The sequence below is a fragment of the Mangifera indica genome, chromosome 15, assembly GCF_011075055.1.
Source record: "Mangifera indica cultivar Alphonso chromosome 15, CATAS_Mindica_2.1, whole genome shotgun sequence".
Taxonomy (NCBI): Eukaryota; Viridiplantae; Streptophyta; class Magnoliopsida; order Sapindales; family Anacardiaceae; genus Mangifera; species Mangifera indica.
In genome coordinates, this window is record NC_058151.1 from 3,104,325 (window position 1) to 3,118,627 (window position 14,303).

The 14,303-nt window shown below is 29.5% G+C and overlaps 1 protein-coding gene across 1 annotated transcript; it reads right to left on the bottom strand.

Moving 5' to 3' along the window:
• Positions 1-6,655: 6,655 nt before the first annotated feature.
• LOC123197495 (LRR receptor-like serine/threonine-protein kinase GSO1) lies at positions 6,656-9,775 on the bottom strand. The gene is made up of 4 exons (XM_044611818.1): positions 9,187-9,775; positions 8,408-8,668; positions 7,432-8,292; positions 6,656-7,354 (listed from the first exon to the last, which is right to left on the bottom strand). The coding sequence occupies exons 1-4, from the start codon at positions 9,611-9,613 to the stop codon at positions 6,873-6,875; spliced, it is 2,031 nt and encodes a 676-aa protein (XP_044467753.1). The 5' UTR covers positions 9,614-9,775; the 3' UTR covers positions 6,656-6,872.
• Between the last annotated feature and the right edge of the window lie 4,528 nt (positions 9,776-14,303).

Genomic DNA, 14,303 nt, shown 5'->3' on the forward strand with positions numbered 1-14,303 from the left:
TACCTTGGTGACTTTAAACTCTAACAATAATTTACATGTATATGTATGCATGGATTTTAGTTACCTTGGTGACTTTAAACTCTAACAATAATTTACATGTATATGTATATATAAAATAATACATCAATTTAAGATTATTTATTTTTTTCAAACATTTTTTTAATCCTAAAAAAATGTTAAAATAATACCCAAAATATTAAAATTAGACTTGACAGAATAGGCAGGTTACTTGTAAGATCCGTAGGTAACCTTAGTTAAAAATGGGTACGAGTTTTAGATTTTTGAATCTGTATTTATTTTGCCATTTATAGGTAATAAATTTTTACAGACGGGTTGGGCATACTTGCGAGTCATCTGTTATTTTTTTCCTATTTATATTCTTATTCTTTTTCAACATTAAAATTACAATACACCCAATATGAATTTCACATATTTTTCCTTTTTTTGACATGAAATGAACTCAATTTTACCCCAAAATTAAAGAATTTGTTGTGTTGAAAACAAATTAAAGAATATGAGTACTAAACACTTTGTTATAGATATTTATTTTGTGTTCAATGCTAAAATTCTTCAAATTTATAAAAAGTATTTTTATAATTTGAGATAAATGTTCGTTCCTCTACAGAATTCTTATATACCTGAAAAGAAAAATACTAAAAATTACGAAATAAATCTATTAAAATAATTATAAAAAAAATTAATAATGAAAAATTAATATTAGTGGGTTGACTTATAGCCACAAGGCTGGACAAATTTTTTAAAATTATTACTCATATAATTTGACCTATTTTTCACTCGCATCCATTTCATCTTCTCTTATATTGATCTAACCTGACTTGACCCATCCATTGGTCAGGTCCAGTTAAATCGAGTACAGCCCAAAACTTTATACTACGTACCCAAAATTCATGCGGCAGCCCAGATTTATACTAAAGGTCAAAAGCCCAAATTCATGTTACAGACCAAAACACTTAATCCGCAGCATTTTATTGCAACTAAGAAACTTCATGTGGGCTTGATGCTGCAACATTCCTATTTATGATTTTTTTAAATCATTATTATTACAGCCCAAAACAGCCTGAACACACAACCCAAAACATCTCAAAATAAATATATAAAGCATTCAGCCCAAAGCATTCCACTGCAAAGAAAATAAATAAATAAATTTTAAAAGTTAACCATAAATAATTTGAAATCAATTTCTAAATTTTCTTATGTGTTCTCTCCTTTAATTATACCACATCAATTATTAATAGACTAAATTTCTAAATTTTCTTATTTATGGACCGGGTTGGCCCATTCATTTTTTAAGGCCGAAAGTAGGGCTGGACTCGAGCCGAGCCAGCTCGAGCTCGACTCGGTAGAGCCCGAAACGAGCCGGGCTTGGCCGAGCTCGAACCGAGCTGGCTCGGTAGATTTTTTTATAAAATTTTTTATACAAAATGACATCGTTTTGATTAATATATATTAAAAAAAATGTCGTTTTGATAACGAAAACGAGCTGAGCCAAACTCGAACCGCCCATATATGAACTGAGCCGAGCTCGGCTCGGTTCGAATCCAGCCCTAGCCTTATATATAGGTTGGGCCTTAAATGGATTGGTCCACGGGTCGATCCATTTAAACAATTTTTTTAAAAAAATTTAATTAAAATTATTAAATACAAATTATTTTTCAATTATTAAAATCGAAAACAGTACCTTAAACATTTTATTTATAATTCATCACTTGTGATAGAGAAATATTATAAGTGTTTGATGAAAAATATTATAAATTTATAATATAGTAGAAATAAATTAATTTACGTATTGTATAAATTGCAAACATAAATAAAAAAATATACATATTATACAATTTATTTACTCATCTTCAACATCCACATCTTTGAATTCTTTTGATATTGGATCTATTTGTAATATTCTATAATAATAAAATTAAAATGAAAATAAAATTATAAATACAAAGAATTATTATTTACAGATTCAGATAATTTTCAAAAAAAAGTTAATGAAAGAAAATAAGATTAAAAATATAATAAAAGAATTGAGATTAACTTGAAATTAAAGAAAAGTTGAATAGGTTTATATAGAGAAAAATAAATTAATTAAAAAATTAAAGGCTTCTACTTTGGTTGAAGGGCTCTACTCTGATTTTTATTTTTAAATAGTGATTGATTGGGTTAAGTCGAGTTAGTTTATGAGTTTACTATTAAAACTTATGATCTGATTTGAAAAACTCATAAGTCAAACTTGACACATAATAATATTAGAATAGGTCTTTTCAAGCGAGATTTAAAATTCGTATTTCAAACCGGGTTTTATTTGATCCAATCCCATTAACAATTTTGTTTGAAACTGAAGAAATGCACCGAAAATTACACCGATTCAATATTTTATTCACATATTAATTATTTTTTCATCTATCATCTCACTGAAGTAAAAAATTATAACGTCAAACTAATTTTTTATTTAAAAATATTAAATCAGTGTAATTTTCGGTGCATTTTATTGGTTTCCTAACATTACTTTAAAACAAAATCGCCGGATTTCATAATGGCAAAGTACAAAAACAAAGCTCCTGGTGGCACATGTTATGGTGATAGTCTAATATTAAGTTGGCCAAAGGACCTTTTTTTACCCCAGGATGGGTGAAATTGTAAATTTTTATTTATTAATTTTTTAAAAATTAGATACTTATTTTTCTATTAAATTTTATTGTTAAAATTTAAAATAAAAATATTAAAAAATAAAAATTTATTATATTTTTTCTTTAAATTAAAAAATTTAACTATTTTTCTCTACCTAAAATTTAAAAAGTAACTATTTTTCTTCTAGAGTTTTATTCTTTCTCATTCCTTATCTGGCAACCATTTTTTGGCCGACCTCTCATTTATCAATGTTCAGTCCTGCCTCTAGGATGAAGATGTGGTCATGAAGTGGCCAACTATTTTTTTCTTTTTTATTTATTTATGGAAGTGAATGAAATCTTTCTTTGTGAATCAGAATAAGAGGCAGGACCAATATGCTAAAAATGGTTCATATTATATATGAATACAGTGAAATCACATCTAATTTGGAAATTAAATGTGAATTTATTTATTTTTAGAAATATGTTAGCCAAACAATAAAGATATAGTAGAATTTTGTATAAGTATTATGTATACGACTTTATACAGAAATAATAATATATTACAATGTGATTTAATAGTTTTTAATTAGAAATAAAATAAGATCTAATCACATAATTATATGACATTTTTCATACACATAATTTAATTGAGAATTTTTTATTGCAAAGTTTCACCTAATTAGATTAAATTATGTATATTCTGTAGCACTGGATGTAAATTAATATTATTCATATTACTTGTCATATCAGTATTAATAATAAAACATTATCAAATTTTTTTATTATTTATAAATAAAAAAGGTACTCAATATTTAAAAATAGATTACCGAAGTAATTTTTTATTATTTTGAATCAAACACTTGATTATTTATTAATTTTTAAAACGGAAAATATTTTAATTTTTTATTAATATAATAAGTAACATAAAGAATATTTTAAAATAATTATACCCAATAATTTTTAGGATATTTAAGTGAAATAATATCATAATAATATTTCATTAGAACAACCAAATACAATAATTTATATATAATAATTTTTTAAATAACCTCTTTTTCAAAAATAACAAATTATATGAACCAATAGCACACTTAAAATTAAATGACCAAAAGACTTGCTCCCACCCAAGGTTTGATGTAATTCCAAACTCGCACTCACCAACTTTAAAAAATTTAAACACTCACTCACAAGTCAATTTATGTTAAAAATCTCAGATAGAGTTAAGGTAAAACTGTTATTAATGAAAAGTATTTTAAAAAATTAAAATTTTATTACATTTGTTTCCTCAGGTTTAAAATTTTGACAATTTTTCTTACCTAAAATTTGAAAAGTAACCATTACTCCCTAAGTTTTTGAAACTGTTGTCGAAGATAGCAAAGATCGTTGTCTCCAATTGTACTCTCTCTCCCTCTTGACTTATCTCTCATTGTCAATCAAATCTCTCTCTCTGGTGAAGACAAAATTATCTTTGTCGAAAGGAGGAGTTTGATCAATAGAGAAAGATAAGTAAGGAGGGAAAGAGAACGTGATCGGAGACGGTGAATTTCATCATCTCCAATAACGGTTTCAAAATCTTAGAAAAAAATTGTCACTTTTTAAACTTTAAGTGAGATAAAATTGTTAGATTTTTAAATTTGAAGAGAAACATATGATAAAATTTTAATTTTAAAAATATTTTTAGTTTTTAGTATAAATTAATTTATATATTTATATTTAAACTTTAAAAAATTGATAAATGATAGTTTAAAATTACATCAAATCTTGGGTGGAAACCTTTGGCCAAATTAAAAGGACTAATTTCTATTGACGTTCCTGACCCTGGATCCAGAAAATAGGCATGGCAAACACTAATAAAAAGCTTACCAGGAATTACCTGACAGTGGTTGATTATTCCAACTGTCATCTTGTCATATTCATGATATTCATAAGGGTACAACTTGGTGGGGACTCAACCGACTCAAATTGACCCAGCATTGCCAAACAACATAAAACTGACAATAATCATCATCATGCTTCGGCATCAAGAGCCTTATGAATTTATGATAGAATCCGAGGTACATTACAGAGCCACAGACATCCATTATTAGAACCCTAATCAATAATCTTCCGTGTTTAGTAAAAATAATGGGTCATCAACAAAAAAGAACTTGCTGATTTGTTTTGAAATGATTTTGTCTCTGAATTAGAACAGGGGTGTTCAAGAATCAAGTGTAACAAACTCAAATGTGTGTGTTTTTTTCTTTTAAATAACCGATGACTCTGTCTGTATTTGTTAAATGGATAAACATGAGATACAGTAATTGAACTTATAATCAATACATTAGATAAGTTAAAGTTTCATAAACGTGATAGAAATTTGAACTTAATCTTTTACTTTAAAAGTTTTAATATTTAATCAATTTTGTTAATCTTTAAGATGAAACTCAAGGTGTTCTTTGCTTTTAGAAATCAGAAATATGATGGGTAGGGGTAGGGTTGGACTCGAGCCGAATCAGCTCGAGCTCGAGCTCGGCTTGGCTCTGTTTGAGCCCGAAACGAGCCGGGCTCTACTCGGCTCGATCGAGCTCTAGCCGAGCTTGAGCTGACTCGGGTTGGCTCGGTAATTTTTTTTTTAAAATTTTTTATACAAAACGACATCGTTTTGATCTATATATATATATATATATACAAAACGATATCATTTTGATATAAAAAACGAGTCGAGCCGAGCCGAACTCAAGCCGGCCATAAATAAACCGAGCCAAGCCTAAGCTGGCTGCGAGCCGAGCTCGGCTCGACTCGAATCCAACCCTAGGTAGGGGATTATCTTCCCAACATGCTGCTGCCAAAATACTATTACTGTACATGGTTGATTGATCCTCCTCTATATCTTGTGTTGTGTAGGTTCGGCTTGTCTTAACTTTGTTCTTAGGTTGCCCTTCCTTGTGGGGAGAGTTTGTTTAGGTTATTCTTGTGCCCTTCCTTTGGAGGGGTCATTATTTTTCTATTAATATTACCATTTACTTAAAAAAGAAAATACTATTACCCTTACTCGTCTTTTGATGTTGATTAAACATTTATTATATCACTGATACCATAATTTAATAAACTTATCTGTTTGTATTGATAGAAAATTTTCTTATGTAAATTAATATTAATTATAATTTTGATTTAATAAAAATAGGTAATTGAATAATTTAATATAGTTTATAAATGAAGTTAAGTGGTCAAATAAAGATAAGTTTAATATACTTAAAAGTTATAATCTTATTAATATGAATTTTAAGATTAATTAGATTTTTGATAGAGTCTATTAACCTGTATATATTAACTAAATTTTCTCTCCAAAACTAATCCAGTATAAAACTAAAACTCTTAGGAAGGTTACAGATTCAGATTATATGGTAGTGATAAAGTATTCCTATAATTTTAAAATATTTTATTTATTATTTTATAAATTATACATAGATCTTATGATATCAAGAATAAATCAGTTTTATTTAATTTATACAAAATAAATCTTACAAAACAAGTAACTTTTGAGACAAGAAATTTCTGCAGAAATCTTGCCATGAAGAGAGGATACCTCTTCCGAGGAAAATTGAGTTATGGTATGAGTGTGTCTTTTGCTTCTCTCTTTTATAGAAGATTTTGTAAGTTCCCCTCTAATCTACATTTAGATTCATCTGTCATCTCCATGATTGGCGTCTTCGTTGCTTGTAATTGCCGCAAGTCTCGACAAGTTCAATTATTACAATGAAAAATCACATTTGAGTAATTGTTTTGCCTCTTGGGTTGTTGTGAATTTGAACATCCACAAAGCTGGAATTCAGTTTCACATTGTGATACATAAGCAATTGGATAGCTCAAATGATAATGGAGAAGCTCCAAGAATTAGAGCGTCTGGGTTTAAATCTCTGATAAAATTTCAACGATAAACTCTCCACTTTAATTCAGTGGTTGTGAAGTCTCTCGTTATTAAAAGTAACAGATAATATGTGTCCGACAGTCTGAACAGAAATTGTATGTAGAAATGATTTGTGTGGAAATTTTTAACAAAGTTAATCACGGATGAAAAACTCCTCATTTCCCTTTTCAGGCTTAGCAAGCCTGCGTAAAATTACACGAACAACAAAGCTTAGTCCCCAGTGGGAAGACTACTAAAGTTTCCATCATCAGTGAATAGTTTGTGCCACACTCATCCTCATCCTGCCATTACCCACTATAAGTTGTTCAGGCAACAGTTGAGAAATGAAGTAATTGAAATTAGAAACAACTACTAAAGTTACTTAATTCTTGGACAATCGCTTCCATAGATGGTCTCTCAGTAGGAGAATCATGGGTGCAAAGAAAAGCGATTCTTGTGAGTTTAGTTGCTTCGTATTCGAAGAACTTTCCATGGAGGTTTGGGTCGATAAAGTCTTGGAATTTGCATGACTCAGCTCCATGTTGGACCAAGCTGGTAACTTTCCGCTTCCCAGAGAGGACTTGTAAAACAAGCACCCCAAATGCATAAACATCGCTTTTCTCTGTGAATCGACCAGTGGTGGTGTACTCTGGAGCCAGGTAACCCATGGCAGCACTGGCCTTCAAGGCTGAGAAGACAATGTCATTGGTAAGAACGTTTGGCAGGCCAGAATCTGCAAGTAATGGGTTGTATCGCTGATCGATTAACACCTTCTCAGCCGAAATATTCTGGTGAACAAGAGGAGGTTTGTTCCCTTTGCACTTGTGTAAATGTGCTATACCTGCTCCAGAAAAAAATATAAGAGAACAAAGCTTGGAAAGAAAATAAACTCAGATTATGTTAGAAGGGGAAACTGACCTTTGGCAATGCCCTTGACAATAGAGACTCTAGTGGACCAATCGAGGACATGGCCATCACCATCCTTCACATCAAGATAGCGAAGCAAATTTCCATTGGGAACAAAATCATAAACGAGAAAGCACTCCCTGCGGCCCCTTGAACAGCAAAATCCTCTTAAAGTTACTATATTCTCATGCATCAAGGATGTCAAAATGTTTAGTCCCTTCAAAAACTCAGATTCATCTGACTTGCAACTAGTTTTACTGATGCTCTTTACAGCAACAACAGACCCATTTCTTAAAACCCCTTTATAGGTAGCAGAAAAGTTACTCTTGCCCAACAAATTCACCTCTGAGAAGTACTGAGTGGCTGTCTCAATCTCTTCAAGATTGAACCTAAAGCTCTGGAAGACTTCTTGAGCAAATCCATTGAGATTTCTACCATCGGCCAGTGGATCCCATCCATTTGCATACTCGAGGCTAATGAGAGGAGAGCCATTCTTCCTATAAACCCCCTTGGCCAGGTCATCACCAAGATGGCTGTCAACAATATCAAATGCATTTCCAAGCTTCTGTTTTCTGCGCCGATATTGTGTGAAGGTCAGAATAGCTAAAGCTAACAATGCAATGGTTACAACAATTGCACCAACAACAACAGATGCTTGATGAGATTTGGATGAATTTGAGCACGGAGTTTGGTTGCAAGGCAGCTGCAAATCTGCTGTCTCCGGTATGTTTCTTGTTGTACCAGTTCCAAAAGGTTCAGGTCTACTAGGATTGATGCTACTTGAAGCACTGCAAGCCTTCAACAAGTAAAACCCAGCTCCACATAGCTCCAGATTGTTTTCATATAGAAATCCTTCATTCAGTCTCTTCAAAGCTTCATTGACCACATCAAAACAAAATCAAGTTCCATTTACGTTTTTCAAGAAATCAGAGTAATTATCAACCAAACAATAGAATAAATCAAACGAAAGCTGTAGAAATTGGATTACCAGGAGGCACATTGCCAGACAGAGTATTGTTTCGAATGTCTAAAACTTCCAGAAGAGGAGCATCAGCTAATTTTTGCGGGATTGAACCGAATAAGCGATTGAAGCTCAAATCTAGTCTCCTTAACATACTCAGATCACCTAAACTTGCAGGGATTGCACCAGTGAGTTGATTAGATTGGAAAGCAACAACACTAAGCGTCTTCAAAGAACTAAGCTGGGTGGGTATGCTGCCTGTTAACTGGTTATAACAAAGCTGCAACACTACAAAGCATATGCAGAACCATAAATAAGTCACAGATTGGACACACAGCACCAAAATATAAAACCCAATAGAATATGCCAAGCAAGCTTCAAACTTTACAGAGAAAACACGGAAACTCAAAAATGAATGACTGTATATGGAACATATTCTGTTTGATTTCCAGAAGAAAATGTCTTATATTGACTCAAGGAAAAGAGTTTATATGGTCAGATTTATTGTGGAATAATGTACTTATATGTCTACTCGTACCTTTATATCAGAATCCAAACGTAGGAATTTTTTAGACAGTTTTCAGGTTCATCAAACAGTAAAGGAAACCTTGAAAATTATCAACTTGAGAAAATAGGAACATCCTATTGAGAGAAAGAAGGAGGCTGGTAAATAAAATAACCAAATTGTGTCAAAACAAAAAACACATAAAGTTGAAAACTTTTACCCCAATCCCCCAGTAACCATGAACAAACACAGACTAAACAATGCAACTCAGATTATATATTCAACAAAACCAGAAACCAACCTTGCAAGCTGCCCATGTTACCGATCTCAGGAGGAATATCGCCGGAGAGATTATTTACGTTCAAGTACAAATCTGTAAGCTCAGTCAAGTTGGCTATTTCACTTGGTATATCTCCATACAAAGAGTTATAATGCAAGTATAGTCCAGTCAAGTGCTTGAGGCCTGCAATGGCTGGAGACACCTTGCCATACAAACCCTTTCCTTGCAAGGAGATGTTGGCTACTTGGCCCTTCTCGTTGCACGCTATTCCTTCAAATGAACCATCGCATGGCTCACCATTGATTCTCCATGAAGAGAGATGCCTGCCCTCTGGGTCTAGAGACGCTTTAATGTCCATGAGTGTTCTCAGCTCTGTGTTTGCAGCAGCCACCCATGTTTGGTCCATGAAGTGAACAAGCAGGCAGAAGAGAAATAGCTTAGAACCCATGTCTGGTTTTGGTTCAAAAATATCAAAAGATATCTTGGTGACTCGGTCGCTCTCTCTGGTCACTGGTTTTTTCTTTGACTGAGCGGTTTTGATGCCTCTCTCTCAGTTTTCAGTATTCTCTTTCTCTCCTTATAATAAAGGGGAAAATGGTGAGGAAGAGACAAAGATGCAGAAAAGTTCATACATTCTCAGTAGGAGTGTGTACTCACTATATGGGAAAACCCAAAACAAGGAGAAAGAAAATTTTTGATTTTTCTGTTTGGACGCAATGACGATTTAAGATGGCCGTTGGATTATTTGACTTTTCTAATGAGCATGGGATTTGGTAGAGGCTCAGTTGCATATTAGTAATTTAGGTGATGAAGAATGCAGACTTGAGTTGACCATCACTGTGTTTAGCAGCTTCTGTAAAGGAAGTTTAAATAAATATATTTTTGCTGAATTTTATAAATTAATAAAACAAATAAATATATATAATTCAAAATTTAAAATTTTTGCCCGTTATGAATGAATGGGACAATATTTGAATATTAAATTATACCAATAATAAACATAAATTTATAAATAAAAAATAATATAATTAAATAAATTTGAATTAAAAATAATATAATATTCAATCATATAATGATATATTATCGTTTATATATAAATTTATATTTATTATTTATGTATATAATATTACTCAACATCAAATTAATAACTAATCTTATACTCTCTTTTGAGTTAGACCATTCATTTTATTTGACTCCTAGTGAAATCATTTTCCCCTTAAGCTAGAGAGGATCCTCATTGATATATTAAAATTAAACTTTTGATTTATTTAATGTAGTGTTCATAACTTATAATTATTAGTATCATACAATGAAGATGAAAAAAATACATATTATAAAGTGTATTAAATTAATACGATTCAGTAAACGTATTATAAGATACAATATATAAATTATGATATAATACATGTTATCAATATAAATTGATATACTTTAAAAAAAATGATGATATAATAGAAATGAAGTATTTGTGATATTTTTTAAAATGATAATTTACCAATTAGATTTTTTTTATTATTTTATTTCTTAAAAACTGTATCATATGATACTTGATATATGATATGAAAAATTAAATTTTTGATATACGATATGATACGTGATTATAAGAATAATCACTGAATTAGATATTTTATCTGTTTAGTGTGATCAGTACAATGTTAAAAAACGGTTTAACTCTTTAAAAAAAAAAATCTATATATATATATATATAAAATAATTTTTCTTAAATATGTTTTTTCTTAAATGTTTTGAATTTCCTTATACCTAAATTTGAAAAAAAGAAGGGAACATAATCCATATAAAATAATTTTGTATTTAAAATTTAAATAAAATAATTAATAATAGTTAAGCAAATAAAGTCTATGCCACCTTGTCAATTATGGGTAGTCACATACAAAACTAACAGGCGCGTCTTTGTAGCAGTCCTCAAACCCGAGATGCCTAGAGAGTCGCAGGAATTCAAAAACTTGTGAATCCTGTACACTCAATCTTATGACAAGCCGTAGCCAGCCCTTGGCATTTTCCGTTAAAAGTTTTTGAAGGTCAAATGAAAACAAAATATTAACCGTAGATATCTATTGAATCGGTTGACCGGATTGTAGGTGATGATGATAAGTTCAAACAAAATGCGGCATTACGATGATTGTGATTGGGCAACGGCTGGGGTATGTGCATTTATGGATTCGAAAGGGGCACAGCTAGTTCTATGTCAGAGACAGACAATACGACCACGAGCCTATACTGTCTTCGCCTGTATGTCCGCTATATGAGCTCTAATATTCTGTTTTTTATTTACTTATATATATATATTTTTATTTTGATAGCTTTGTCACGTTCTAGAATATATTTAGTTTCTGAGACAATTAAATTAATGGTAGACCAAAAGACATATTCCCTACCAAAGGATAGTGAAATCTTGAATATATATTCACTATTTTATTAAATTTAAATTTTTATTAGATTTTTTTTTAAATTAAAAATAAAATAATTATTTAGTGATAATATTAAAAAATTACAATTTTATTTTCTCCCATAAGTTTTGAAAATTAACAATTTTATTTTATTTTTAAAACTTTTCTAGTTTTAAAAAATAGTTTTTCACCATAAATCTTTAAGTTTCTTTTCTCTCTCTCTCTCTCTGAAAAAGTTTTGAAAATGAGGTAAAATTATTAGTTTTTAAATTTTTGGGAGAAAAAATAAAATTATAATTTTTTCTAATATTACTAGTAAAACAACAATTTTACCCGTAATGTTAATAGAACATTTTAACAAAAGTTGGATGATAGATTAGTGTTTGAGTTTTTAAAAGTTGACAAGTATGTGTTTGAGATTTCAATATAACTTGGGTGGGAATAAGTCTTTTGGTCTTAAAAGTAATACTATACGTATCTATTTTGAATATATAAATATATACATACTTATATATATTATTATATGATTGAGTGTTATTTTATTATTAATTCAAAATCATTCAATCACATAATAACATATATAAATGTGTATATATTTATGTACCTAAAATAAGTACACATAATTTTATTGTTAAATTAAAGAGCCTAAATTATGAAAACTGATAGTTCAAGTGTCAAAATCATAAGGGAAAAAAAAACAGTAACTAAATTTAAAAAGTTGTATAATACACATCATCTTAAGGTTTGTTAGAAGAACTTCGATCTAATATAATTCCATATACAATAAAATTATGTGTATAATTTATATACAAATAATGATATATCACTATATGATTGAGTATTATTTTATCTTTAATTTTGAACTATCTAATTACATGATGACATATGATTGTTGTATACAAAATTGTATATATAATACTTTTTTTTTTTTTCATATATACTCTGCAATGAGTGTGTTATTGAATCAACTCATGAGTTGTCCAAAGTAAAATATCAAAGTAAAATATCAATATATTTTAAAAAATTTCACTTACAATTTTTTAATTTTAAATATAAGAAGTAATTAATAAATATATAAATTAGGGGTTTAAAAATTATTTTAGCAATTAAATGGTTTAAATATAATTTTTTAAGTTAAATTTGAACCATCAATTCATATTTCGGGCTCAAGTTCTCTATTAAAATAATGGAATTGAGCTTGAATTGAGCATTACTTGGTTTAATTCGATTCAATTATATCTCTAACAATAATGTTATATAAAGTTGAAATGATTATTTACTTCTCCAACTTTTATGAAACAATGATTTTTTAACCATTAAGTTTAAAAAATTTATTTGTTTATCCGTCGTTCACTATAATTAATGACAGTTATTTAATTTAACTATAAATTATTAGTTTACCATTTTACGTGAAATTTTGAAATTGCCTTGAACGTTAATTACTTCTCTAAAGGCTAAAATCATCCCATTGAAGAGAATGTTGGATTTGGAGTTGCACGACCACCAAATTTGGAAAATGTTTCTTCAACTTCTCCTTTCCTCCATTTTTTTTTTTCTTGATTTTTCTTCTCCCTTTCTTATTCTCTTCCTGTTTTTCTTCTTCGTCCTTCTTCTCTCTTCTTTCACAATGGTTGGTTTTGTGTTATTAACAGATTCCTCACTCTTGATTGGTGTGAGGAATCCATTAGCAACGTTTTCAAACAAAATAAAACAAAGTATTAGTAAATTAAAGACATTGTTATATATTTTAAATTGTAAAAATTAATATTTTTTATTTAAAAAAATAGCAACTTGCCGATCTATATAAAAATGGATTGAAATAACCAACAACAACCAAAGCAATAGATGGAAAGAGGACCACATTGGCCCAACTTTGTCAGGAAAGAATAAATGGAGCCCCTGGACCAGTAAAAAATAATTAGTACAGTTGTTCCCAATCCTGTTCTGTAATATTTTTTAATGGAATTTTTCGGCATCAAAGGATGGGTTGGACGACAGCATACTTATAAAATAAATATATAAAAAATAATATATATTATAAATTATATTAAATTAATATTAAATTATATTATATTATACTATATGATATATATTATTAATATTAATTATTTATTTTATTACAAATAAAAGTTTCTATATTGTTGTGCGATATTTTCCTACTCATGTGACGTCCTTTTGAGAAGCATTGTCTTAAAGAAATCTGTTTGAACAACTGCAACCAATGACAAGTCACAACATTAATAATACTCAAACACATCTGTTATATGTCATTCACAAAAAATCTTGTCACAAATTAATATTATTGTGGGTACTTTTGTCATTTTAGTTTGGCCAAAAGACTAGTTCACACCCAAGGTTTGGTCTATTTTTAAATTTTTATATGTTAAGTTTTAAGAATTTACATATATATTCATTTATTAAAATTAAGAATAAAATTATTATTTAAAAAATATTAAAAAACTAAAATTTTATCTCATTTTTTATTTATAGTTTAATAAACTAAATTTTTTTTTTTACCTAAAGTTTAAAAAGTTATTTTTTTCCCCTTGGGCTTTCTTTCTTTTTCTCTAGCAATCATCTCCATTCCTAGTGTCACTCAGTTTTTCCACCATCTTCTTCTCCTTCCGATCTTCAAGTTTCAACATCAATTTTCGTTAGATGAAGATGATTTATCTTCGTCTAATCAAAAATATAATTTTATAAATACATCATTATAATACCCAAATTGAT